This window comes from Corylus avellana, chromosome 9, assembly GCF_965113065.1.
Source record: "Corylus avellana chromosome 9, dhCorAvel1.hap1.2, whole genome shotgun sequence".
Taxonomy (NCBI): domain Eukaryota; kingdom Viridiplantae; phylum Streptophyta; class Magnoliopsida; order Fagales; family Betulaceae; genus Corylus; species Corylus avellana.
The window spans coordinates 5,871,545-5,899,044 of NC_142498.1; the positions used below are offsets into that span (position 1 = coordinate 5,871,545).

General features: G+C 34.7%; 4 protein-coding genes across 6 annotated transcripts in view; 2 read left to right on the top strand and 2 right to left on the bottom strand.

Annotated features, from left to right (window-relative positions):
* Positions 1-1,613: 1,613 nt before the first annotated feature.
* On the top strand, positions 1,614-7,790 carry LOC132190372 (plasma membrane ATPase 4; the record flags this gene model as incomplete). The annotated part of the gene is given in 15 exon segments (XM_088510369.1): positions 1,614-1,733; positions 1,839-2,075; positions 2,187-2,948; positions 3,051-3,173; positions 3,256-3,360; positions 3,450-3,594; positions 3,691-3,855; positions 4,174-4,412; positions 4,514-4,546; positions 4,644-4,725; positions 4,837-4,997; positions 5,987-6,160; positions 6,884-7,066; positions 7,181-7,362; positions 7,477-7,790. Coding segments are annotated over 15 exon segments (2,808 nt in total), but the record flags the coding sequence as incomplete, so codon positions are not given.
* Positions 7,791-8,482: 692 nt separating this feature from the next.
* Positions 8,483-11,110, bottom strand: LOC132189363 (peroxidase 16). Its single transcript, XM_059604077.2, has 4 exons — positions 10,815-11,110; positions 10,500-10,697; positions 9,631-9,796; positions 8,483-9,078 (listed from the first exon to the last, which is right to left on the bottom strand). Exons 1-4 carry the CDS (start codon positions 11,019-11,021, stop codon positions 8,672-8,674), a joined length of 978 nt encoding a protein of 325 aa, XP_059460060.2. The 5' UTR covers positions 11,022-11,110; the 3' UTR covers positions 8,483-8,671.
* A 6,847-nt stretch (positions 11,111-17,957) lies between these two features.
* LOC132190585 (centromere protein O) overlaps positions 17,958-27,500 on the bottom strand; it is a 20,268-nt gene continuing 10,725 nt past the window's right edge. For all 3 annotated transcript variants that reach the window (XM_088519397.1, XM_088519395.1, XM_088519396.1), the window contains 9 exons: positions 24,666-24,736; positions 22,915-22,973; positions 22,643-22,741; positions 21,795-21,852; positions 20,863-20,999; positions 20,713-20,769; positions 19,932-20,029; positions 18,660-18,862; positions 17,958-18,182 (listed from right to left, as the gene is read on the bottom strand). In XM_088519397.1, coding sequence (XP_088375523.1) covers positions 18,112-18,182; positions 18,660-18,862; positions 19,932-20,029; positions 20,713-20,769; positions 20,863-20,999; positions 21,795-21,852; positions 22,643-22,741; positions 22,915-22,973; positions 24,666-24,736 — 853 coding nt within the window. In that variant the 3' untranslated portion in view covers positions 17,958-18,111. The remainder of the gene's footprint in view (positions 18,183-18,659; positions 18,863-19,931; positions 20,030-20,712; positions 20,770-20,862; positions 21,000-21,794; positions 21,853-22,642; positions 22,742-22,914; positions 22,974-24,665; positions 24,737-27,500) is intronic.
* The window catches only part of LOC148583631 (uncharacterized), a 2,927-nt gene continuing 2,859 nt past the window's right edge, over positions 27,433-27,500 (top strand). The window contains exon 1 of the mRNA XM_088510415.1: positions 27,433-27,500. This exon is cut by the window's right edge and continues 295 nt beyond it. Within this exon, the coding sequence (XP_088366541.1) occupies positions 27,433-27,500 (68 nt within the window).

The following is a 27,500-nucleotide window of genomic DNA, read 5'->3' on the forward strand; positions in this document are numbered from 1 at the left end:
CTTTCATTTTTTGTTTTTGTTTTTGTGAATATGTTGTTTCTGATCAAGAATGATATATATTTTTGTTCTGAATTTTCTTAATATATATATTATTTTGAGTTTTTTGTTTTTTTTGTTTTTTTAATTCCGAAATAAGTGGAAAATGAATTAATTATTTGTTCATGTATCTCGGAGATTTCCGCTTCGGGTGGTCTCGGAGGCCTAACCCTTTCTTTTGGGATAAGGAAAAAAGGAAAATCTACGACCAATCACATGGAATCCGCGGCTTGACAACGCAGGCTAACGCTTACCTCGTAGAACGTGGCTGACTAGGAGATCACCCCAATTGAGAATTTTCCATTTTCTCACCACCCGCAACCTCAAGCGCGTGTACGACACGCGGAGTTTTTTTTTTTTGGTTAAATCTATCAATTATTTGTTCTGTGGCAATTAAGTAATTCTAAGCAAAACGAATCCTCTTCTGTACTTGTAAATCGGTAACCTTATTTAAAAGCTGGTAATAGTGTATCTGTTGTTGCCGTTTTGTTATATCGTACGCGCCTGGTCATCTGTCTCTTCTGTTGCTGTTTTGTTTCGGGGATATGATAGTACTTCCGTAGTACTTTTTAACCTTACTGTTTTTTTTCCCTTTAATATTTACGATTTATTTATTTTAATCAGGATTCAGGAGTGAACTTCTTTTTCGGGATTTATTTAATTGTTTTAGTATTCCGAGGTACCGATTAAAAGAAAAAGATTTGTCTTTTGTATTACGAAGCTAAAATGGGTTTCATAATTCAAACGGGTTGAGTCAGGGGATGAGACGATTTTGTTGACTTGCGATTCCATCGGTTGTTGACATGTGATTTGTTCACATGGGCACTTTGCTAAGTTGACCACGTATCTTATATTAGGCCTCTGAAAATTGTTCGTATTATCTGTTTAATTTAATTATATTATGTATAATTTGTAGTAAATATCCAGTTGGAAACTGGTGTTTGGATTTCTTACCTGGGTTCGTGTAATAAAGTAAGTTTTGTTTGTGTGACTTAGTTGTTAAAAATAATAATTTTAAAATGAGATTTTTAAAAATGTAGTTAGTAAAATAATAATTTATCCTTTAAAATTATATATTTTTAAATATCATTTATGCGATTTAGTTCACTTTTGGTATGCATGGCTAAAAACACTCTTATTATGCCCATATTATTAGTTAATGGGAGTGGGAGGATTTCTCTCACTAAATCTGTCTGGATTGTCCAAAAGAAGGGAAAAAAAGAGAGAAAATAGTTGCCATGGTGGCCGGCAAGAAAAGAATATGGAATAAAGAACGTTTCCATCTTCAAAAAGGTCATGAGCAACACCATGATCTTAGCAAAGAGTATGGAATTTTAGTCATCACGAATTTTGGACATTTTTGAAGGTGGGTAACTCGAGAACCATTGGTGAACTCTAAACCTTAGGATGAACAGTTGGTAAATTTCTGTGTGATCTATCTATAGAATCAGATGAAATTTGTTATCATCAGATGCTTATATGGCAAGTTGCATTTTATAAATTTCATTCTGATGACTAAATAATTTTGGGTCTTGAAGAATATTAAACGTTGACTTTTTTTTTTTTTGGGTTAACAGGAACGAATTCCAGTTGAGGAAGTGTTTGAGCAGCTGAAATGTACGAGGGAGGGTCTAACAGCCGAGGAAGGAGCCAACAGGCTTCAAGTTTTTGGACCAAACAAACTAGAAGAGAAAAAGGTCGACTGCATGACCTCTTGTAGATGACAATTGTTTCCTCCTCTTTATTTTGCCATATTATTTTCTTTTCTGTTGGCATGCAATGATATCATGTTTTGCTAACAGGAAAGCAAACTTCTCAAGTTTTTGGGTTTTATGTGGAACCCATTGTCTTGGGTCATGGAAGCTGCTGCTATCATGGCTATAGCCTTGGCAAATGGCAGTGGAAAGCCTCCGGATTGGCAGGACTTTGTTGGTATCGTTGTCCTATTGCTGATAAACTCCACAATCAGTTTCATTGAAGAAAATAATGCTGGTAATGCAGCTGCAGCCCTTATGGCTGGTCTTGCTCCCAAGACTAAGGTGAAAAAAACATTACAAACTTTGTATGCTTAAGTTCGTTTTGCTACTATTCTCTTCTATTTTCTTTTTTCTTTTTGGTTGATTAGTTTCTTGTGGGGTGACAAAATGCAGGTTCTGAGAGATGGTCGATGGACTGAACAAGATGCTGCAATTTTGGTTCCTGGAGACATTATCAGCATTAAATTGGGAGATATTGTTCCTGCTGATGCTCGTCTCCTTGAGGGTGATCCGTTAAAGATTGATCAATCTGCTCTCACTGGAGAATCCCTTCCTGTCACCAAGAACCCCTCAGATGAAGTATTTTCTGGCTCAACATGTAAACAGGGTGAAATAGAAGCAGTCGTGATTGCCACTGGTGTCCACACCTTTTTTGGTAAAGCTGCCCATTTGGTGGACAGCACCAATCAAGTTGGTCACTTCCAGAAAGTTCTCACTGCAATCGGTAATTTCTGTATTTGTTCGATTGCTGTTGGAATCGTCATTGAGCTTATAGTCATGTACCCAATACAACATCGCAAGTATAGGGACGGAATTGACAATCTACTGGTTCTCTTGATCGGAGGAATTCCTATTGCCATGCCAACTGTTTTGTCTGTCACAATGGCTATTGGTTCCCACAGGCTTTCTCAGCAAGGTGCCATCACAAAGAGAATGACTGCCATTGAAGAAATGGCAGGCATGGATGTTCTCTGCAGTGACAAAACAGGGACTCTAACTCTGAATAAGTTGACCGTTGACAGAAACTTGGTTGAAGTGTTTGCTAAGGGCGTGGAGAAAGAGTATGTTATCCTTCTTGCAGCAAGGGCTTCTAGGACTGAAAATCAAGATGCTATTGATGCTGCTATTGTAGGGATGCTTGCAGATCCTAAGGAGGTAAGGTTTTGGAGTCATTCCCGCCCCCAGCCCCCTTCCCTGGTGTTTTGTATTGATTTACATTAATCATGCTGTATGTTTATGGTATTATTAATTGGGCAGGCAAGAGCTGGTATAAGAGAGATTCATTTCCTTCCATTCAACCCCGTAGATAAGAGGACTGCTCTGACCTACATTGATGAGAATGGAAATTGGCATCGTGCTAGTAAAGGTGCTCCTGAGCAGGTAACCTGGTTTATCCTATGTTGTCATATGATACAAATATTTACGAAATAATCATTCACATGTTTCTAATCTCTTTAAACAGATATTAACCCTTTGCAACTGCAAGGAGGATGTTAAGAAAAGGGCTCATTCAGTGATTGATAAATTTGCAGAACGTGGACTTCGATCTTTAGCTGTTGGAAGACAGGTTTGCAACCATAACATTATGTATATCTAATGTCGAGTTAGTTCAATTCCTAATCTCATTGTTTCCTTTATGATTTTTTTTTTCTTCAGGAAGTACCTGAGAAGACAAAAGAGAGTGCAGGGGCACCGTGGCAGTTTGTTGGTTTGTTGCCTTTGTTTGATCCTCCCAGGCATGACAGTGCAGAAACCATCAGAAGGGCCCTTAACCTTGGTGTGAATGTCAAGATGATTACTGGTAGATCTCATTCAAGCACCAGTCCCCTAATGCTTGTATTTATTTTTACTGTTCTTTCATCGCTTAAGGTTTTTACTCTTTTCCCTCAATTGCCAGGGGACCAGCTTGCCATTGCCAAGGAAACTGGTCGGAGGCTTGGAATGGGCACAAACATGTACCCCTCTTCTTCATTGCTTGGCCAAGACAAGGATGCTTCCATTGCAGCCCTCCCGGTAGACGAGTTGATTGAGAAGGCTGATGGATTTGCTGGAGTTTTTCCAGGTATATATCTGGATATATATTTCTTATTTTATCCCACCTGTTGTGTTCCTCTTCTGCTTCTTCTTCTTTTTCTTCTTCTCATGTGAGCTAGCTATAATTCTTCTCATACGTGTCCATTGGTGAATGCTGCAATAAAGATTCGTCTTTCCCTTCTTCTCATACATGCACCGTTTTTCTATGTCGAATTCCCAATTTTCCCAATTTTTACCCATGTTCTTGCTTGAGTATTGAATGCCGTATTAATTCCAACAGTGTAATCCTTAAGTTTCACGGTCATAACCGTGCTTCCTTATTCTAACTCTCCTTTGAATCCGGTAGAACACAAATATGAGATTGTGAAGAAGCTGCAAGAGAAGAAGCACATTTGTGGAATGACAGGGGATGGTGTCAATGACGCCCCTGCTTTAAAGAAGGCAGATATTGGAATTGCTGTTGCTGATGCTACTGATGCTGCTAGAGGTGCTTCAGACATTGTCCTCACTGAACCCGGTTTGAGTGTCATTATAAGTGCCGTGCTAACCAGCAGGGCTATTTTCCAAAGGATGAAGAATTATACGGTTAGTTACATTTCATCTTCTTTGATTGCAGATGTTGAGGTTCAGTTATATTCAAGAGGAGTCTAAGTACTCTCCTGTCTTGTTTACCCTTCTTTTTGCAGATCTATGCAGTTTCAATCACTATTCGTATAGTGGTAAGTGTCCTATTAGTTTAAGGTAGAGATGTTATGATGTAATTTAGTAATTCCATTGAAATTCTAATATGTTTGATAACCATTCTCAATCTGGCAGTTCGGCTTCATGTTTATTGCTTTGATATGGAAGTTTGACTTTGCACCATTCATGGTTCTAATTATCGCCATCCTAAATGACGGTGAGACATATTTTAAGTCATTTTGAATCTGTCTCTCATGCAGTTTAGCATGACTAAATTAGCACTACCATCATACCATGAGTCTGATTTTGTCCACTGCCATCCCTCTAGGCACAATTATGACGATATCAAAGGACCGGGTGAAGCCATCTCCACAGCCAGACAGCTGGAAACTGAGAGAAATTTTTGCTACTGGAGTTGTGCTTGGAGGTTACATGGCACTAATGACAGTGATCTTCTTCTGGGCTATGAAAGAAACTAACTTTTTCTCGGTAATTATATATCCTGTCTCGTTTAAATAAATTGACTTTACTAGTTTGGGCAGTGACCCACAACCCAACATTGCCCCACTTCCCTTTTTGTTGCTTATTTTACCCCTTTTTACTAACATGGTAAATGGCAAAGCGTTGGGGAATTTATCATATTTCAACATTACCACAATTCAACAATGTCAAAGTGTCCCTAGAATTCTCTTTATCTAATGTACATTCGTCTTTTTTTTTTTCTTTGTCATTATTTATATTCTTTTTTTTTTGGTGGTCAATTCTATTTCCTCTAGCATTTTTTAGAGCATCAACAGATGAAGGTTAAAAATGAATGTAACAGTTTAATAAAGAGGCTTAAAAGAAAAAGAGCGAGTTTTCTGAAAAGGATTAATAATATTTTAAGAAGTTTGTAGAACCTTTAATATTAATTTCTTTGTTTACATTTGCCTTTATTTATTGAACAATTTATTTTCTATGGAGCAGCTTATCATTTTTTATAGCTTTCTTGAAGTCCACGTACTCACTTAAAATTCTTGTATTCAGTTGGTTAACTTTTTTTTTTTTTTTGGGTGCCTGAGATAATAAACTTATTGTCATCAATTGTTAATTATCATTTATAAAGTGCTGCAATTAGCATTGTACATTATTATATTTGAACTAAATTTATCCACTTGTTGATTATTTGATCATAATGCTACTTATCAATCCGTCTAAAATGATGAAATCGTTATCTGAATACTCTATAAGCAAATAAGGATGGTTAAGGAACTCAATGGAAACTAATCAATTTATCTTGTTTTCATTCTACTATGCTTCAAATGTTTACTTGATAATTAATTTAGTTTTTTTTTGTACTATATTAATACTTGATCTATTAGTGTTATATTATTATTTTTTTTTCCGATCTTGCCCCATTAAATTAAAATCCAGGCTCTACCAGTTATTTTGGTTCTATTTCTTCCGATACTATCTATTTACCACTTTTTGTAATGCAGGACAAGTTTGGTGTGAGGCCACTGAGGTTTAGAGATACTGAAATGATGGCAGCTTTATACCTGCAAGTTAGTATTATAAGCCAAGCACTTATTTTCGTCACAAGGTCTCGCAGCTGGTCCTTTGTTGAACGACCTGGATTTCTATTGCTGACTGCTTTTGTACTTGCTCAGCTGGTAAGTTCTTATCTGAGGAGAGGCATTTATTCTCTCTTTTCTAGTTCTAGGCGGAACTTGCCTTCTCAAACATTAAAAACTGATGAAATGAGTGTCTGGCTGTGTGTTGTGGCGAGGAATACTTTCATCGTTTTTGGAATATCTATGATAGTTGTGTCATATAGTTTACATAGATGTACCTTCTATAAGATTTCATCCTTTTCCTGAAATTGAGACTTCCCTAGGCTATCTAAAATGGAGTTAATTCAGCATTTATTTTTCATGAATGAGTTAATTTAACATTTTAATGAAGTCAGAGCATTGCAGTCTTATGAATAGGGTGTCATAATATCATATCTGTTCTGGTGTTCATAAGGCACTACTATAAAATGGAGGTGCTCCTGTGCACTCCCGGATTTAGTTAGAGAGAAGCTCTGGATACCCGGTGCCAAATCAACCAAAAAAAAATAAAAATGGAGTTGCTCATCTATATATCATGGCAATGTAATTGGTCATTTAGAAGAAGTGACAAAGCACGGTAAATGGATTCACCTTCCATGTCTATGTCACAGTTTGCGTGTTACATTATCATATTTGGATGGATGAACATAGTTGAGTGAGTCCATTGGTTTTAGCAGGTTACCGTTCGGTATTCTTTTCGTGTTCTTATGTGTTAGATGTGAAGAGTTGTTATATTGATTTGTAAGTCAAAATGGTTAATTCTCTCTTCAACACGGTACACAGGTAGCAACTTTCATAGCAGTCTATGCAAATTGGGGTTTTGCACGGATAAAAGGATGTGGCTGGGGTTGGGCTGGTGTAATCTGGCTTTACAGTCTTGTAACATATGTCCCACTTGATCTCTTGAAATTTGCAATCCGCTACATTCTGAGTGGGAAGGCCTGGGATAACCTTTTGGAGAACAAGGTATGGTTTTGTCCAATTATGTTCTTATTATATGATTGGCATTGTTGCTAACTACTAGAATGATCTGTCTCTTGTTTTTTATTTGACTGTTTTTCTGCTTCTCCACAACAACAGACTGCCTTTACTACTAAGAAAGACTATGGGAAAGAAGAGAGAGAAGCACAATGGGCAGCTGCACAGAGGACCCTACACGGTCTTCAACCTCCTGAATCCTCCAACATTTTCCATGAGAAGACTAGTTACAGGGAGCTTTCAGAGATTGCAGAGCAAGCCAAGCGACGGGCCGAGGTTGCAAGGTAAGCTGCTATTAATTTTAGTTATTATACTATATGCTATCATGAAAAAGCATTCTTGTGTAAATCAAACGAAAACCGTTTCTTATAAAAGATGGTGTGAATTTGTGGTTGCAGGCTAAGGGAGCTAAATACACTGAAGGGGCACGTTGAGTCAGTGGTGAAGCTGAAAGGACTCGACATTGATACAATTCAGCAGCATTACACTGTTTGAGAGTCTTCCATATGAACTCAAAAGTGTCATCTTCTCCCAGAGAAAGCTAACTATGATGACGAAGAAAGACTACAATCCCCATCTCTAGTTTAGAATGATAAATCCTTTTGGTAAAATTCAAATAGTTACTATTGCTTGTTATCTACGCAAGTGCAGAGGAAAGGACACTGTTCTGTTTTAAAGCCAAATAATATGATTTGCAGAGTCCCTTCTTTCCTTTTTAGTGTTTCCTTTTTTCTTGAGAATTTATCTTCTTCCAGTCGATTGTTGGGGGATTGCATTATTACCATACTTCAGAACATGAATCTGTAGTTCTGATGGCTTCCCATGAAATTATAGATCAAGATCAGTGCCTTCAAAAAAAAAAAAAAAACAAAGAAAGAAAAGAGAGACCTTAACTTCTCTCTGTCTCTCTCTCATGCGTGCTTCAAGTGTTGTAATTCATGAAATGATCAAAGAAATCATGCAGACTGATTTCTTTCTTCTTACATCAATAGGAATCTCTTTTATTTGCTAGAAACAATTCATCTCTTATAGAGAGCTTTTGAATCAACATTACAAAGAAAAATTCTTGACCAATCCCTTTGTTTTTGGTGGATACCAACAACCCCTTATCTTATTATATGTTTCAAGATCAAATTTGGAGGGTCTTTTTGTAAATTCCCCCTTCTGCTTTTGAAAAATGCCCTAATCTTGTGCCTTTTGGGAAGCTTTCAAGTAACAATTCTAGGTTTAGATTTTGTTTTGATGCATCTAACGGTATACAAAGTGTCATGCTGTTTAAAAATTTTAAATAATATGATAACATCTATTATTAAATCTATGAAATCTAATCTACATCATGATATGATTCCTTAATGGTAAAGTAAACCCTAAACTTGTAACGACTTAGGAAAGGAAAAGCACGAATATCTCAAAAGGACTAGTCCATTTAAAACTTTTTTATAATTATTTATAAAGCACAGGTTCACGTAGTAACTAAACAATGAACAACTGATCTTCCCAATATGGGACGGGAGTGATAATATATAACTGCTATAATTAAAATTCAAATAAACGTACACATTGAGTTAAAATAATTTATTTTGGGGGTAAATACTAGTTCACCATGGTACAATCGCGCCTAATTTCACCTTGTCCTCCAGTCTTAACCCCGACCCGCCCAAGCTTAGTAATGGCAGCAACAAAAGCCCTTCTGAAGCCTGAGTTGCTGGAAGCAAAAAAGTTGACAATATTTCTCGATCTCTTGTCGGTAAACAAACATTGATCAGAGGTGAAAAGACCCTTCCCCTGCTGAAGATTCTTGTAGTACACGTTGTCAAATGCTCGAGGTGTTACTGGGTCCATGTTAATGGCGATTCTCGGGTCAACCCTTTTCGGGCACATTTGTTGGAGCTCCTTTGCGTATACCGGGTTAAGTGTCGGGTCTATCTTGTTCTTGCTTTTGAAGTTGTAGATCCGGTTGGAGAATCGGCCGCAGTGTGCGAACCCCAGAGAATGTGCTCCTGCAATCACTCATTTTTCTTTAGGAAACTACATGAAAGAAAAAAAAAAATTTTATATAGATTTGTAGCATTAGGGTCCATTTGGTTTTGTGATTTCAAAACGCGTTATTTAAAAATATAGCAATATGAAAATTCGATTTTTAAAAATGTAGTTAACATTTAGTAAAACCACAATTTAGCCTTTAAAATTGTTCTCTTTTTAAAAACACCCCATTTTATGAGATTTGAAAAAGAAGATTTTTTATGCTACTTTTAAAAACCCACTTGCAAATACTTTCCGCAATTTTATTTAAAACTGTACATGTTATGGTTTTTAGGAATCAAATCCTCATCGGTTCATTTGAACCGAAAAATGTCCGTTCTCTATATTTGATGGGCATTTTTGTCTCAAAAAAGTGAAAAGACAAAAAAATTTAATGTAATAAGTGTCATGTGAACTGTCGGTCGATTTAAAAGAGACATGTAATAAATTTTTATTTTTTTGAGGGGTAGGTGGATATAGTATTTGACAAGTATCCTAGTCCACACAGAGAGTAAAGGAATATAGAGTACCTGATAGTGCGACTAAATCAGTGAGAGATAGGCCATGTTTGGCAAACAAGGAAGAGAGCTGGTCCAGATTAAAATCAGGAGAAGGGAGATGGTGGAAGACACCAGCCTTGGAAGAGAACCTCCCATCAAGTCTTCCTAATTCCACATCATAGTATGGTCCCCCTGCCTGCATTCACCAACTCAATTATTCAAACAATCTCTTTACTAGTCAATTTCCTCAAACCAATAATGGTCGGTTAAAGTTATCAATAATAGTCTTGTACCCATCACTGCCAAATAAACAAACAAAAAAGTTGTTCATAAAAAAAAAAAAAAAAAAAAGTAACCTTTTTTTAATAAAATTTTTCTCGAAATTGAGTCGGAGTAAATTGTTTGAACCAGTATATAAAATTGTAATGTGTCCTTTGAATACCTAGGAAACTTGTTTTACTTAATTCTTTTGAACTTTTAGTACATCAAATTTTTAAAAGTTTGTAATGCCACCCCTCCCGTTAGGACTTGACGACAAATGGGTGAAATTACCTTTATACCTAGCCAAATTTATAAACTTACTTGCCTTAATTAAAGAGAAATGCTGTGCCTTATTTTTCTACTCATTTTTTTTTTTTTTTTTCAAATATTTACAAATTCATCATTGGATTGTAGGTTTATATGTGGGTCCTACATATTCAATGGTTTAAAAATAATTAGGAGAATAAAGCCGAGCAGTTCTCTTAATTCAATAATTTATTTTTTATTTTTTATTTTTTATAAAAAAAATCGTATTTTTGTTATCCACACAACAATTTTTATAGAGTGGATAGAAAGAAATTGCTTGAAAAATAATGTTTCCTTATTAATGAGTGAGGAGAGATGCTTCAAATATTTACCAAAACAACCACATCCCTGGTGGCCAAGGCCAAGATATCAGCACACGAAACCTTATTCCGGCAACTGGGGACACTATCAACGGCAGCTTTGGCTTTGATCACCGTGTCAAACCCATCGCCGGCGAGTGAAAGATTATCCGAACTATCCTTCTCCGATCCCCGGTTTCCTGAAGCCAGCATGACCGAAGCATCACAGCCCTGTCGCATTAACAAAACAAAACCCCACCCCACCCGCCTTAAAAAGAATGGAAAAAAAAAAAAAAAAAAAAAGCCAACAAAAAAATAAGGAGGAAAACATTTTCCAGAAAACGAAACCTGGACGAAACAGTCGTGGAAAAAGAGCCGGAGAGTGGCCGGAGCCGTCACGAATGTATGGTGGAATTTCTTATTGACGGCGGAGCGGACGATGGACTCAACATTCGGGCAGGAGTGGCGGTAATAGTTATGATGAAGAGCATAAGTTGAAGTGAAGTGGAGGAGGAGAAGGGAGGAAAGAAAAAGCAGGCATTTTGTGGTGCACATGATGATGTCTGTGCTGATTGTTGTAGTGTCGGTTGTAAGGTGTGATTGGGTTTGGTAATTGCAATAATGTGTTATTTATAAGCAAAAAACGGGGGGAATGAGATCACATTTTCACAGCGCGGTTGCTTTCATGTTTCAAAAGAATCACAGGTGTGGAATTTGGAGTCAGAAGGACAAGAACAGATAAAGCCAACCCACAAAAAAAAACAAAAAAACAAAGAAGCTTGATTGGTGAAAAGCAGAAGAAATCTCATCACCAGTTTAATTGGCTTTTGACAGACAGAAGACATAAACCTACTGTAACTTTACCCACTACGACAGAATTATATGGGCTTTTTTTTTTTTTTTTTTTTGGTAAATGTCTCGAGTCACATGTCGTGCACAAGTTAATTACACGAGCATGTGCAACCCAAACTTAAACAGTAAAAGCTTTGATGGGGCCTGGGAAAACAGGTTCTGACTAATATGACAGACGGCTTGATCAAAGTTGAAGGTAAGGCCAAAAAGTTTTGAGGTCTTTTTAATTTTAAAATATTTTAAAATCTTCATTTTAGCTTTTTTAAGATATAAAATTACTAATCAATTTTTTAGTTAATATATTATTCTCCAAAAAGGTAGCCAAAGCCACCCATGCGGTCAGCATTAGGGGTGCAAAGGCGGGCGGTTAAAAACCGCCCGCTAACCGCTAACCGCTCTAACCGCTAACCGTTAACCGTTCTAACCGCTTAACCGCATTAACCGCTAACCGCCTAACCGCTATAACCGCTTAGCGGTTATTGGGTTTACTAACCGTAACCGCTAACCGCTAACCGCCTTTTTATATAATATATTTTTATAATTATAAAAATATTTATACATATAACATAATCACTTGATCATTAAATCACAATTTTAAAAAAAAATAATTAAATCACAATTTGAGTATTAATATATTATCACTATAATTTATATGATTATATCACATGAGATTGATCATTAAATCATTTGATTATATAATAACAAATTATACATATATAATATGACATAACTCATAAGTATACTAATTCATACTAATACAACAATTAAATATCTAGAGACTTATTTCCAATGTATGTTATAAACTTATAAGTCTATATATGTTATAAGTCTATATAAGTTTACATATGTATATGAATAATATAAATGTATAATATCAATACTTAATCATATGATTCAATAACAATTCAAATACTTTATTCAAGACTTCAAGTGAATCATATTATTAATGTACAATGATGATATGATTCGTATAATATCAAATTAAGTAATTGATATTGGATTAAACAATGACCAATGTGTTACTTATAAACACAATTTAAGTATTAATGTATTATCATTATAATTTTAGTAATTTATATATTATCACTGTAATTGATATGATTATATTACATGATGACTTGATCATTAAATCATATGATTATATAATAATAAATAATACATATATAATATGACATAACTCATAAGTCATAAGTCTACAAGTTAATCATATGATTCATGTACAATGATAATCACAATTGATTCAATTGAATTAAACAATATATTATTTATTCATAGATATGACTCAACCTTCAAGTTCAAGTGCTGCTTCATATTTTGCCTAGAGGTTTGTTAGTAACGAAGGTTATTATTTTTTGAATTGTCATAGTATTTTAATTACAATACAATTATATTAAGCACGTTTTGATATGTGTACATGCTTGTGCCTTAATATTATTATGTTTAATATTATAACTTTTCTTCTTTTGATGTCCACAGGATTTGCTAGAGGATCAAATGAGAGGATTGATAAAGTTTTAATGTTTTATTTGTATCATTTAATGTTTCATTTGAACTTATTTTATATGCTTTGTGTTGAACTTTTTTTATATGTTATGACAGTTGTCTGAATTCTGAACTTTTTTTTTTGTATGTTGCGTTGAATTTTTATTTTTTATTTTTTAAAAAAGTTAACCGATTATGATTTAATATTTAAGGAAATTTTTTTAAAGTACAAGTAAATGTAAAATTTGGGTCAAATATTTTTGATTTTTCAATATGGGCTCTTTTTATAGCAATTGGGCACAAGAAGATATTAAAAATACAAGAAAAAAAAACCCTAAAGAAAGCCCAAAAAGCCAAAAAAAAAAGCTCAATTTTAAAAAAGCGGTTAGCGGGCGGTTATCTATTTCGCTAACCGCTAACCGGCGGTTAACCGCTAACCGCTAACCGTTAGGCGGTTAGCGGTTGCGGTTAGTGAAATTTACTAACCGCTAGGGCGGTTACGGTTAGCGGTTATTGCCACTAACCGCTAACCGTAACCGCCTTTGCACCCCTAGTCAGCATGGGTGGCCACCCCTTGTTTGGTAATTAGAGGTGGCCGAAACCATCTCCATTTTAACTCAGCCACCTCCATTTTAACTATTCAGAGTGGCTGAACCAGCCACCTCTATAAATTTTCAATATATATATATAGGCTTATTTTTTTAGGACAATTATGTGGCAGTTCTATGTGATGACATGTGTGACAGAACCTAATGGAGATATTAAGTTGGTATTTTTCTATAATTCAAGTATCATTTATGGTAGGATTTGAACCATAGGTGAAAAAAATAAAAATGTGCAAACCTAGGTACTAATAAAGTATTTAATCCAAAAGTTTAAATTTTTAAATGTCTTAAAATCTTCCTTTTATTAGCCTTTTAAGAAGTAAGATTAGTAATCAAATTTTCATATTCAAGTTTTAAGGGTTGATGGACACTGCAATACATCATAATGGTATGGGAGTGAGATAAGAGATGAGCATATTGTATTACTCTATTATGGTAAGATAAACAATTGTAAGTAAGATTTAATTAGTTGTGTACTAAAATCAACAATATTTAATTATTATTTTTTTTTAGGGGAATATTTCATATTCATTCATTGAAAAAAGATCAAGAGCATAAAGCCCTTACATCAAAAAGCAAAAAGTTCTGATAAATCATAACTAAGCTATGAGGTCACAACAACATTTAATTAGTTGTGTACTAAAATCCACAACATGCGGTTGGAACTCGAAACAACGATCAATTAAAATTTATTGTGTCGAATAGTAAGTATAACATATAATTTTTTTTTGTTGTTGCAATCAATGCAGGAGAGGGGGACATGTTGCAAAGCTCTTTAGGTGCTAATTACTATTACATTTTGGTACAGATAATGTATTATAATAATAAGTGGAAGAGTCATCTTAGAAAATGAAATAAAGTCTTATGCAATGTGGTGACAAGAGTAAAGGAATTAACTTTTCAACTGCTACATTTGTAAATAGGTGTGGTGATGTGGGCAAAAATTTTAATTTTTTATTTTTATGGCCGACTTCATTTGTGGGCACATCGCTTGGGTTAATTTATATTATCATTCTCTCTTGTATTTATTGTAAGCACATGGGTTCATTGGTTCATTGTTTCCTCTTCATAAAGCATCCACAGGAAGGTGATCTTTCCAAAACAACTTGCGATTTCCTCTCTTTATTTGCCATTTGGTGCCTCTCTCTATCCTCCTTTTTTTTTTTATTTTTTATTTTTATCTCTCTATATAAGAACCTAATTCAAGTTGGACTCTCCTTCTTAACACTAGGTATAAAAGGACTGGAAGAATTATTATGCATTGAGTATACTTTTCTCTTAGGAACTGACTTAGGCATTAGAGTTTCTCCGACATAGATGCCGGCAGAACTTTTGATGCTCTTGCCATTCTACAGCGATCGTGGGAACGCGAAGAATGCCTCGAAGAACGTGTTGTTCACACCATACCGAAAACTATTAGATCGAAAAATGTTCTAACATGTAGCAAATCAAAAGATTGGTTGCTAGTAGGCACATTTCTGGTGGCAGCTAAGGGTCTTGGTTGCCACAACGAGAAGATTGAATTGAAATCAACTGAATTAGAGTCGTTGTAGAGAAACTTCATGCCGGAAGCACCAGTTAAGAAGGCTTTACTAATAAGACCACACGTTTAGTTCATTACAACTGTGCGACTAATAAAGTCTCTTATTATTGAACAAAAGACTTAAATTCGAGTCTTGCTATGTCAAGAGGCTAAGGTTTAACAAAAAGAATAATGGTAGAAACCATATTTTTATTTTACAACTATCACACAATAATGATGTAGCAGTTTCAACCATCATTTGGATCAATTATTGTTAATAATAATAATAATAATAATTCAATGGTTGATTATAATTCTCACGTCAATATTATAAAATAAAAAATGTGATATATAATAATACTCTCAAAAGAAAAAGAGAAGACTACCTCCCGCTATATAGCTCATTGATTCAAAATTCCAAATGGACCCCCCCCCCCCCAAAAAAAAGAAGAAAAAGTAACATTTTAAAAATTATTAAAAAAATTGGATTACATTGATTTTGGCTTGATTGCAATCAATGCATAAAAGTTTATATATGAAAATAAATTGCTGTAAAGTGTAAACACTTGAACTGCAATTTATCAACTGTTGAGTCACCTAAAACCTAACTATTCAATATTACATGAACCACGCCCCTTTAATTAAGGAGTTTGAGAAGACCAAAAAAAGCGGTTTAACTTTCATGGCATTCAACATACGAATATTAATTTGATTGTTAATTCTTTGCATGGGACCCATTTTCTCCATTTTTTTTTTTTTTTTTGACTTCAATTGCAGTAAATATAATTAGGAAGAAGTTAATTTTATTGTTTACTACGTTCAAGATTGATGGTATCCAAAGTATCTAGAATGCCAGATTTTCAAGTCATTGATAGAATTAATACAAAGCTTTGTTTGGTAGTATGTTTTGGGGAATGTTTCTTGGGGGGTTTGTTTGAAAAAAAAAAAGTGCTTTGAAGAATTTTTTGGGGTTTGTTTGAAAAAAAAAAAAGTACTTTGAAGAATTTTTTTGGGGTTTGTTTGAAAAAAAGTGCTTTGAAGTGAGGTAAAGGTAGAAAAACGTTTGTATGTTTTTATGTGTTGGGGGTTATTTGTAAATGTCTTGTTTTCATAAGAAAAAACAAAAGACATGTGTAAGATATATGGTATCCTAAGTTTGGATAATGAGAGAGAAAAGAGCAAGGAAACGTTAACATGGAAGTGACACTTGAGAAAAACATATCTTGACTTTTTCTTTTACACTTTTAGGGTTTTGGTCATTTTACTGTGCAGTCACGGTTGGGTTAATTACCAAGGACCACACTGTAGTTTTGAAGTATACGATGGAATTATCCTTAAAAATCTAACATGATTCTCATACCTCACTTATTTCCATTTCCACTTGATTACCATTCTTGACGTGCTTCATCTTCTTACCTTGTTCACATTGTCTTGTTGGGTTAACAATAGATGTATAACCACAACAGAGCAACATCATAGAAGTTTAAAGTTTTTATTTTAATTCTCACGTTGGAGTCAAGCCAAGTAATGTTAAAAATTATACTTTTTATCTTATCCCTATTCAATTTTCTTGGCATGACAACGCCAATCAGCTTTTGAATTATTATTATTTTTAGTAATGTTAAATACTACACACTCATCCCACCTACTAGGTTGATGAAGTAATGCCCAGCAAAGGCTAATGGATAATGCCATATCAACCCAGTAGGATAAATGTGAAATGGAAGTGCAACATGTAGCATTACTTTTTTTTTTTTAAAAAAAAAAAAAATGGTGAAAACTTCACTTTAACCCCTTGAACTTCCACGCGATTTGACAAACCCTCATAAACTTTCAAATCTCTCAATTTTGACCCCTGAACTTTCAATTGCTCTTAATGTGGACCACTCCATTAATTTTAGCCGTTAAAAATACCAAAAAGGTCCAAAATATCCATAATTTTCATTTTTTAAATAAAAAAAAAGTTTAAGTTGAAATTTTATACAAAAGTTAGGAGTATAAATGTCATGTAACGTCTAAAATCTGACGGAGAAGTCCACTTTGACAGCAATTGAAAGTTCAGAAATCCAAAGTGAGAGATTTGAAAGTTTGAGGGAGGTTTGTCAAATCGTGTAGAAGTTTATAAGGCTAAACTGAAGTTTCCCCTTTAAATTGAGTAATATACCACATTACTATCTTACTAACATGACATTGCCAATTCATTATTGGAATTTTTCTTTTTTCTTATAACAATGGCTGATCTAAAGGAAGATTGACAATGTCATGTCAGCCTAAAGAAGAAATAGTAATGTGATATATAACATTACTCTTTTTTTATTAAAAAAAAAAAAAGAAAAGAAAAAAAGACGAATCCAAAAGCTAATTGAAACTGACATACCAACATTATGAAATGCTAGAAGGGTAAAAATGTAATTTTCAACATTATTCCACATTAAACAACCATAAGGAATCAAAGTACGATAGCATGCGTATAGGCCCATCTCCTTGCAACTGAAAAGCCCCTCATCAAGGACCGACAAAAGCTTTTATGAGTTTATCCCCTACATGGTTTAAATTATGTATAATTTATATGCTAGTGGAATAGTAGAAGTGGGATATATATATATATATATCTATAAAAGAAAAAAGAAAAAAGAAAAAAAGAAGACAAGTAATCACGAAGAAAATGTCAAATGGACACGGGTGAAGAATAGGCCAATTTGCAATAATTCGAGTTGTTGGGAACACACGTCTTTTCACAAACAAAACAGTGGCAGTAGATTAGGTATTTACAACCTCTTATCACTGAATCTAATGGGGTCTTTATTACTAAAAAGGTAATGGTGCACGTGCCTGGGAACATGGCTTTTTTCATTTCATTATTACCTAAAGACCATGTATCACCAAGAATGGGACCATCATCCCAGGGGCACACTAAAATGAATTGATATTATCAATTCAGTCCAAATGAAATTTGATCTGAACAAGACACAAAAATAAAAAAATTTAAAAAAAATAAAAAAGAAAGAAATTTTCTTATGTACAAATCGATGAAACCAAACCAAATTCCAATATTGGGTTGGTAAATAACACAGATTTCAGGTTTCATGATGCTGAGAAATAAGACAAACAGAGTTCTCATTTCAAGTGTTATAGATTAGCTAACCCGTACAATTTCTGCTATATCTTTGTACATGGATCACCACTAAGTGGGGCTCCTCTGCTGAAGTATTTGCTGAAGTGCTCGAGGCAGATTCAACACAATCTCTGCATATGCTGGGATAGGGAATACAGAAAACAAAACCATGAAAAACAAAAAAGAAACTGTAAGCAGCCATAGGATATACAGTAAAGCATTTACATAGAGAGCATAGCAGGAATCCAATACAAAAATTGCCTAGAAAATGTTTTTTTTTTTTATTGAAAAAAAAAGAAGAAATTTTCGGCTGCAAGATCATTCTTTTAAACAAGCAAGCGCGCTTATTGAAATACTCAAAAGAAAATTAAAAATGTCATGCATATTCAAGCTGTGCTAATAAGATGATTTAGACCAGAAAAGTTTTCTTGGTGACAGAAAATGAGATCAGTTTCAGAGAAGCAAGAGATCAATTGAATCCCCCCCTCCACACCTGCAAAATTGTGCTGGAGATTAAACATAGCCAGGAATGAGGTGGGAGGAGGGAGACCTCATATCTAATGGTAGAATTTAAACCAATATGGATAGAAGTGTTCATGATTTGGGAAAGGTAACACCTTCAGGTAAGCTCATCGTTCGTAAGGCATCCTCTGCATATGACAAGCGGGCAGGCTTTTGGTGACTTCCCAGCACACCATTTTCCTTCCTGGTCATAGTCGCTGCATTAGTACTACTTTTCTTGGATGGCCAAGCAAACACACTGATTCGAGTTGGAAGTACAGAGACAAGATCTGCATATCTAAGACTTACTGTTACCTTGCTGCAACAATGAAACCATAATTTCAGCATATTCAAAAAATAAAAATAAAAAAGATAAAAACAATGTTCTGAGGAAACATCTGATATAATGAAAATGCCTATCTGTTCCCAGAAACAACTGAATCTAAATCACATAAGGACCCATTTCAGAAGAATTTGTTAGTCTGCATTTAGTTTTGCAATTACAACGAGAATTACTATCATATTATGTGATAATGAACAAATAAAGGTGAAAGGCACGGTGAACAACCTTTGCCTATTGCAGGAATATACAAAGTTTGCTGTAGTATAATTAGATCAACCATTAATATTTTCACGTTTGCCAGAAAAAAAAAAAAAAAAAAAAAAAGAGCTACTGTTTAGGAAACTGCAGTAGAGCTCAATTTGTAAACAAATATATAAATAAATATCTGTTCTTAGCACCACAGGCATATACTCACATTTCAGTTTTTAGAGGAAAGCACTGTACTTTCATTCAAACCTAGTCCTTTGTATTCATGCTACTGAATTGCAGACACCAAACCAATCTCCTAACCCTCTGGGACACAACCATTTCCATATCAACTAAAAAGAAGGAAAATGACTTCTGCTCTGAAATTGGTGTTAGTAAGGGTGAATTTATTAGACATCCATTAGTTCAAGAGACTAACAATATTACAAAGTTCAATTGAACACTTGTATCAGGTTGCACAAATATTGGAAGAGCAAGAGCGCAACAGAATAATCCAAAATGCAGCAACCTTATCATAGGATTTTTTAAAATAACTATTAGTCAAACTTCATATTTCTCCCATTTGCCTAAAGACTTTTCCTATCTAATGATTAACTTAATAATACTTATTCTTTATTTTTTTTTAAAGTATAATAATACTAATTCTAACATGCATGTGAAGTGGAATAGCCACCAAGACCATCTAGGATTCATCTTATAAGATTTTTGAAAGCAAAAGAACTACAAACTGGGTACAATAACAATAATTCAAAAGAGAGAAGAAAAAGAAAAAAGCAGAGCATGAGAACACTTTTAAGTGATTTCACAAGTGGGAGCAAATACAAGAAAATGTACCAACCACTCAGAATCATCTAGTACAAACTCAACCATGTGGTATGGAAGGCTATGATACAATTCTTTAATTTGATTTCCATACAACTCCTTGATAAGCCGAACCTGCATATAAACATGAGATAGTGAATTAAAACTTGTTATTGGCAGAAGAATTTATATGAAGAAGATATATGATGATAATGAGATCTGTAGAATATATATATATATTGTAAGTTACCGAATGCATGAAATATTTGTCAACACCAAGATTCTAATGTCAATATTTCCATCAATGATCAACATATCAGAAAACAGATATGTCCTCCATATTACAGGTATGTTTATGATGCTTATCAACATACTTTCAACTGCTCATCATTATTTTGAGTATTTCTTAAATTCAACGCTTTGATCTTTTGTTCTATGATTAGAACTTGACCCCTAATCCCCCCAATGTATCAAATGGTATCCCTGAACCATACCATTATCATTAGCACTGCCATGTGGCCCATGTCATTCTGACACTCCATAATTTATAGTGTTTAATTATGTGTGTTTTTTTTTTAAGGAACTCAAATAAACATCATGCTCGAAATAGGAAGACCAAGTTGTAAACCTCAGACAAAACTCAATACATTTAATGCTTTGTTCTTTATGTGCTCCATTTGATCCTCTTTGTTTCATAATAATTCAATGCACACAATGCAACTCTAGCAGAACACTCATGCAGAACCCAGTAGTATGCTGACACAAGATATGGATATAACAAAATTCTCTTATAAGGTTTATATGAACCAAGATTTTACCTGTTCTCGCCTATCCACATAAGCCTGCAAAAGTTCTCCAACATAATCTATAAATTTCTGAAAGCAAATCATGAGAACAATATTTGCAACAAATTAGAGCATTGTGGAAGTATCAAGTTGAGCAAAGCCAATGCAGACAACTAAACCTACCATGGCATTGGAAGAAAGAAGATCATTTTCTGCTTCTCGTACTGGTAAGAAAAAGGGAATAGTGTGTTCAAGGACGGTCATCTTTTCAAGAAATGATTTGCTTTCAAGCACACAGTGATATAGCTCACAAGGTTCTCCTGCAAAATTACAGAAACAAATGAGTTAATTTTCCAAGTACTTGAGCAGATGGTGATCTTCACAAGGATCAAATTCACATAAAGAGGTAGCCCCAAATGAATCAACCATAACATTCTTCACATGGATCAGAAATTCTATGCTTTCATCTTATGACTAAAATTTTCTATAATAAGGGGAAGGAATTTACTTTTCAGAAGCAAAATTTTTGACTATAATGGTGGAAATTCATATTTTACTCTAATGATTTTTATTCTTAGGTCTATTGCATCGGATATCATTTCGTTGAGAAAGCCATTATAACACTGTGACACTATTACTTCACAATGAACAAAGGAGGTGAAAACAACTCCAACCATTTCTTCAGAAAAACATTGCTTGTAAATCAACACACAAGATGATATTGTCGAAAAATTTTCCTGTGGTAATTCTCATCTGCCAAAACAGATATTCAATTCAGTCACTGCCCTATTGTTCCAACTGAATATATTAAGACAGTCATTTTGTCAAATATAAATAGTTGTTCTGTGAAATTTGTAACCTCAATTGAGTTATTAGCAACTTGCACCAACCAAATAAAAGAAAACAAATTATACAGAGAAGAAAAACATCAGCAATTCATTACTGAGAGACAACACCAAGGGATAGAGTTGATCCTGCTATCAGCACATCTAGAATAAACAGTCAGCAACCTCATAGGTGTACTTGAAATAATATCTGTTGTAACAGATGACGTGTTTTAGCATAGTTAGACCATTATATTGGTACAAGATTATAACTAGATCAATTCAAAGTACCTGCAAAAGAAGTCTCATATTGTATGCCAATTCTTGCCCCTTCCAAACAACAAATCACCTGCTCACATGACAATAAAACTGTGATATTCAAGAAATTACTCAATAGGACAACAATAAATAATATTTTAAATTCATATTTACTACATGAATAATATTGTACCAGAAGGAATATTTATCGTCTCTCTTTGTAGCCTGTATTAGTATCACCTACAAACCCAATTCAGATCTAAACCATTTCTATAAAAAGACTTTGAGCAAGCTGCAACTAGCAACCATTTTGCTCAAGTACTTCATTTTCCACATCTTTGATTTTACATCAAGGAAACCTTCCTGTTTGTGCTCCCAACTTTTGAAGCTATGTGATACATTTTATTCTTAAATCCACTTAATTCACATTTTTTATATTTTTTCAACATTAAGGGGTAATGTGGAAGAAAAGAATTGAATATTATAAATTCTTGAATCAAACAAAACCCATGTTTAGCTACTCCACCTCTTTTCATGAATTTTCATGGGTTGTATCCAATTCTCTTCAGCTTAATCCAAAAAGTCACCCTTCCTCTCTCGAAACACACCCCCAAGTTTTAAATCTCACCCATGACCTGCTTAAAAACAGCCACTTTTTCCTGTCATCTTCATGTTTGTTTCAAAATTTGAATGGTGACAGTTCCGAACTTTAAAACAAATTTTCAAGACAAACAACTTAAACTACCTTGTGTGAAAGCAACCACCATGGGCACACACATCACATTCACCATCAGCTAGAAGTACTAAAAGAATCTTCTCATTTTGTAGGCCATCCTTGCCAATTCCAGTGAATAGAATATTTCATTAACAAGGAATATTACCTTACTTCCAACTTTATAAGTAATTTTTTCCTGAAAATGAGGACCTGATGCTATGTTTGCATCCCCTGGCAGTGCCTTTCTGTCCGCCTCCATGTGAACCTGATAATAAAACCAGATCAGTTATATTAGGCACTTTATCATGTCCTGCAGGAAATATGGAACTACATAATGTAGACCATCAGAGATCAACAGTCTCAATCAACTAATTCTAAAATCAACTCATAATAGAGAATAGTAGTGAATCAATTAAAAAATATTCAACACTGCCATACCCGCTCTCTTATTGTTGCTAATAGCCCATCATTCCATTCTTCACCATCTAAACAAATCTCTACAAAAGAAAAAAAAAAAAAAAAAAACACCTTCTTAGTTAAAGCAGATATTACAGAAACTCCTTAAAAAATAGGATGCTGATACAAAACATTTATGGACAAAAATTATGGAGAAGAACATTAACGATTTTATAAAGTTATATTACTGAAGTCAAGCCAAATACCACATCTGTTAATGCAATCAACTTAAGTTATTTAATCTATATCCACTGAAACTTCTATCAGTGAAATCCAAGCCCCATGGAAAACGTTACAATTAAAATCCTCAAAACAGGTAGACCATCAAACCAGTAACCAACACAATTGTAATTATCACCTAGCACCAGATAGAAACTGATGCAGTACAACAGTAAAAACCAAGAAGAAAGTAGAAGGGGGGAAGAAGAAACAGGAAAGAGGGAGAAGAAAGAGGAGCAAGCAGAAAAGAAAGAGAAGCAAGAAGACAAAGATGAGAAGAAACAGACATCAAATTATTGCTTATTCATCCAAGGTTCCTGACAACAGTACAAAAATATGCTTAAATAGGCTAGGGAACCAAACCCTAGTCACACTTGGGCTGACAGCCCATTAAAGAAATAACATAATGATCCAACTAAAATTAACATAAAGCATTGATCGTGTGAAGGATGCCTCATTTGCGGCTAATCTGAAGTTTTTGGGTGGATACAATCAATGGAAAGTGAGTTTTTTCTAGAGAGGTGCATGACTAGGAGGTGGAGGTCTTTGTTTCCTTTCTCCAGGTGTTGCATTCGGTCATAGTGAGACAAGGGTGTGAAGACAAACTATGGTGGGTCTCCTCCAAAAGAGGTTTTTTCAAGGTCAAGTCCTTTTACTCCTTGGCTTGTTCTAAAGGTAGTCACTTTCCCTAGAAGAGTGTGTGGCGGATGCAGGCTCCTTCAAGGGCTGTTTTTTTTGCATGGTCAGCAGCTCAAGGCAAGATCCTAACCTTGGATAATCTCAAAAAGTGGCATGTGCAAGAGGAATGGGGAGATGGTGGACTATCTTTTTCATTGTGAGGTAGCTTCTGCTTTGTGGAGTGCCCTCTTTAGTTGTTTTGGGATGTCTTGGGTTATGCCTAGACAGGTTTTCGACTTGTTTGCCTGTTGGTGGTCCTCTAGAAGGCTGAGGAGTGTTGCGGTTTGGAAAATTATGCCTACTTGCCTTTTTTGGTGTTTATGAAGGGAAATGAACAATAGGAGTTTAGAGGACTTGGAGAGGCCCTTGGAGGACATTTTATCCTCTTTCTTTCATACGTTGTATCTTTGGACTGTAGCGTTTGTGTCCCCTTTGTCGATTAATTACAATGATTTTCTTGTTCACTTTTCCCTCTCTAGTTAGATAATTCCTTTTGTATAATTCCGGTATACTTAAGGGCGCCTTCTGCTTTTAATAAGACTATATTACTTAAAAAAGAAAAAGGGTTGAAATTAAAAAAAAATTGAAAGATTCTAAATTGACACTTTTTTATAATTTAGGGGTATGATTGCAAAAGTGATGAAAGATTAGGGGTGATAAGTGAAGTTTTCCCAATTTATTATTAGTGTTTGCTTTTAAATTTGCTCTAGTTCACAAGATCACTACCTTGGTTCCTTTATGGGACTGGGGTGTGACAAGATATACCTATCTTTTTACCCAAGGCAACTAAGGGCAAAAGCATTAACCAAATCCAAATGTAAAACATTCAAAGTTACCTTCAGTTTGAGAAGCACGAGCAGCCTCAAATTCTTTTTGTAGACGCTCAAATATCGTCTTGTCAGAATCCCTATTAAAAAGCAATAATGTCAAAACTTTCATAAGTCAGTAAAACATATAGTATTATTGGAATGTATATCCTTTAATAACCATATCATTACATAAATAAATGCATTGCAACGAACATGCAACTTAGAACTATGGCTAGAATGTGCGCACCAACATATGATAATGCAAAAAGTGTGATACTGAAAGAAGAACCAAATATTCCCACACATGTAAAAATCACAGAGATAAGAGTAATAAATTCTACGCTAAAAACACTTACAGCAACCAATGATTTTTTTTGTTTAAGGCTACAATTCGATCCAACAATCATAAAAGGTAATTACTATATTAAAAGAGAAGAAAAAACCAAGAGAAAGTAAGGACATACATTTTTTTGTTTTCTTTGTTGTTATAAGTAATTCAATCTCATTAGAAAGCACATAAGGGCGTAACCTAATACATAGGAAGTATACAAGAGAGACCCTAATAGGGATAACAACAAAAACAAAAGTAAAAAAATTCAAAAAAACCAGAAAAATTGAGACTATTGTACACTGTTGTCCATGTATAAAAGGATTTGAACATAACGTTCTTAAGCTCTACCATTGAAATCTAATGATCTTCAAAGCTCCTTGCATTCCGCTCGCTCCTAATGAACCACATTAAGCATAAAGTTGTCCTTCTCCAAACTTCTACGATGTTGCAGTTTCCCTTCTGACCCTCCAACTTGCTAACAAATCTATTACCCTTCTAGGCACGACCCATTGCACACCAAAAAGACAGAAAATCGAACCCCATAATTCTCTTGCCACTTCACAATGAAGAAGAAGATGGTCTATAAACTCCCCACTCTTGCAATTACAACACCAATCCACCTCTATGACATTCATCTTCCTGAAATTATCCGAAGTCAAGATCTTTCCTAGTGTCACTGCCCACCAAAGAACGCTACTCTCGAATGGACCTAAATTCTTCAAATATTCTTTCAAGGAAATGGAAACCAACAGGAATGGACAATGCATGATAAAAGGACCTTACTTCAAACTTCCACTTTTAGGAGGGGATCCAACAATTTTATCTTCACCTCTTTGTCTCAACAAGATAGAATACAAAAGATCGAAGAAAAAAGTGACCATGTCCACCTCCTAATCATGCACTTTTTTGGTAAAAGATATATTCCACTATTGTAGATGATCCGCTACCCACACCTTCTTAAAACGTGCAATATTAAATCATTATGGAAAAGCTAACTTAAGGGGCTACTCCCCACAACACAAATCATGCCAAAACCTGATTTTGGACCCATCTCCCACCTCATATCTAACAAAATGCGAAAAAACTCCCCACCCCCTCATATATTTCCATGCTCCCACTCTGAAAGGCCTCACCACGTCCTTGGAGCACCACCACCACCAATACCCACAAAGCCTATCTCTTTATAGCATAATGCCATAATAATTTCCCCAGGAGAGCTCAGTTAAGCTGAATAAGATTTCTTACCCATAGCATCAAAGAACATATCTTCGACCAATTGACTAAATGGAACTTAACCTCATCACTAATACCACCCCACAAAAAGTCCCTCTAAAGTTTTTCAACCTGTTTAACCGCACCTACAGAAATGAAAAAAATGAACAAATAATAAGAGGTAAATTAGAAAGAGTGCTTTTAATCAAAGTGAACCTACCACCATTCAACAAATAAAGCCTTTTCCAATCAGCCAAACGGCATTCCATTTTTTAAAAAATACCATTCCATATAGATGTAGGCCGCATTTGGTTTGCAGAATAAAGTATTCCGTTAGGAAAATGAATAATCATTACTAGGAATGGAGGATGTTGGAATGGAATAATTATTCATATTCTTTAGTTTGGTAGCAACACATCTTTCATAATTGGAATTGAACTAAAATTACTAAAAAGCCCACATGATTTTTTCAAAACTCAAACTTTTTTTTTTTCAAAAAAAAATGTTGAACTTGGGTGGCCACGCCACCCCCGGAGGGCCTCTTGGTGGACTCACGAGACCCTCTGGGGGTGGTGGCTAGGCCACCCCAATTCTTATCGGGAGTGGCCTTGGCCACCCCCGCTTCCATCGGGTACAGGGTTTTATGTGGGTGGCCAGCCATCCACATGTTCAAGATTTTTTATTTATTTATTTTATTTTTAAGTTTGAAAGAATTTTTTTTTTAAAAAAAAATGGTTTTTTTGGAAAACCTTTTACATTCCCTCAGGAATAGCTATTCCTCTATGTAAGGGATTAATTATTTTCACAGGAATAATTATTCTTAGAAATAGACCCCTACCAAACAAAAGAATGACTATTCCATAGGAATAATCATTCCATTCGAGGAGTTTATTTAGCAAACCAAACGGGGCCGTAGTCTTATACAAAGTGTCGGATTTCTAGGGAATAAATTAGGAAATTATATTATTTGCAATAAATTAGGAATAAAATCTGAAATTACTATTTCAAATTTTAGTAGTTTTTGTTCCCTGTTTTCTAGCCTAGAGATTTGCTGATTTGATTTGATTTGATTTGCTGATTTTGTGGCCTTCCGGATTTAGTGGCCTTCCTCTACTATTTATCTTGTAATCGACTCTCTTGAAATTTAATAAGAATGATTATTCTTCTTCTCAAAAAAACCTTCATGGTAGCAGAGCCTCGTGCTCTTTTTCTATTTTCTTCTTTCTTTTGATGATGTCATATAAGTCGGCGATGAAGGGTGCCCAAAGAAATCCCACCAGCTCTTCCGATACCACTTCAGAAACCATTCCGCCCAATCC

What these genes read in the sequence shown, in the direction of transcription:
- LOC132189363 (XM_059604077.2), bottom strand. Translation starts at nt 11,021, where the DNA reads ATGTGCACCACAAAATGCCTGCTTTTTCTTTCCTCCCTTCTCCTCCTC. An exon ending in CCAGGGATGTGGTTGTTTTG is followed by an intron (nt 9,797 to 10,499) that starts GTAAATATTTGA and finishes TGGTGAATGCAG; the next exon opens with GCAGGGGGACCATACTATGA. An exon ending in TGATTTAGTCGCACTATCAG is followed by an intron (nt 9,079 to 9,630) that starts GTACTCTATATT and finishes GAGTGATTGCAG; the next exon opens with GAGCACATTCTCTGGGGTTC.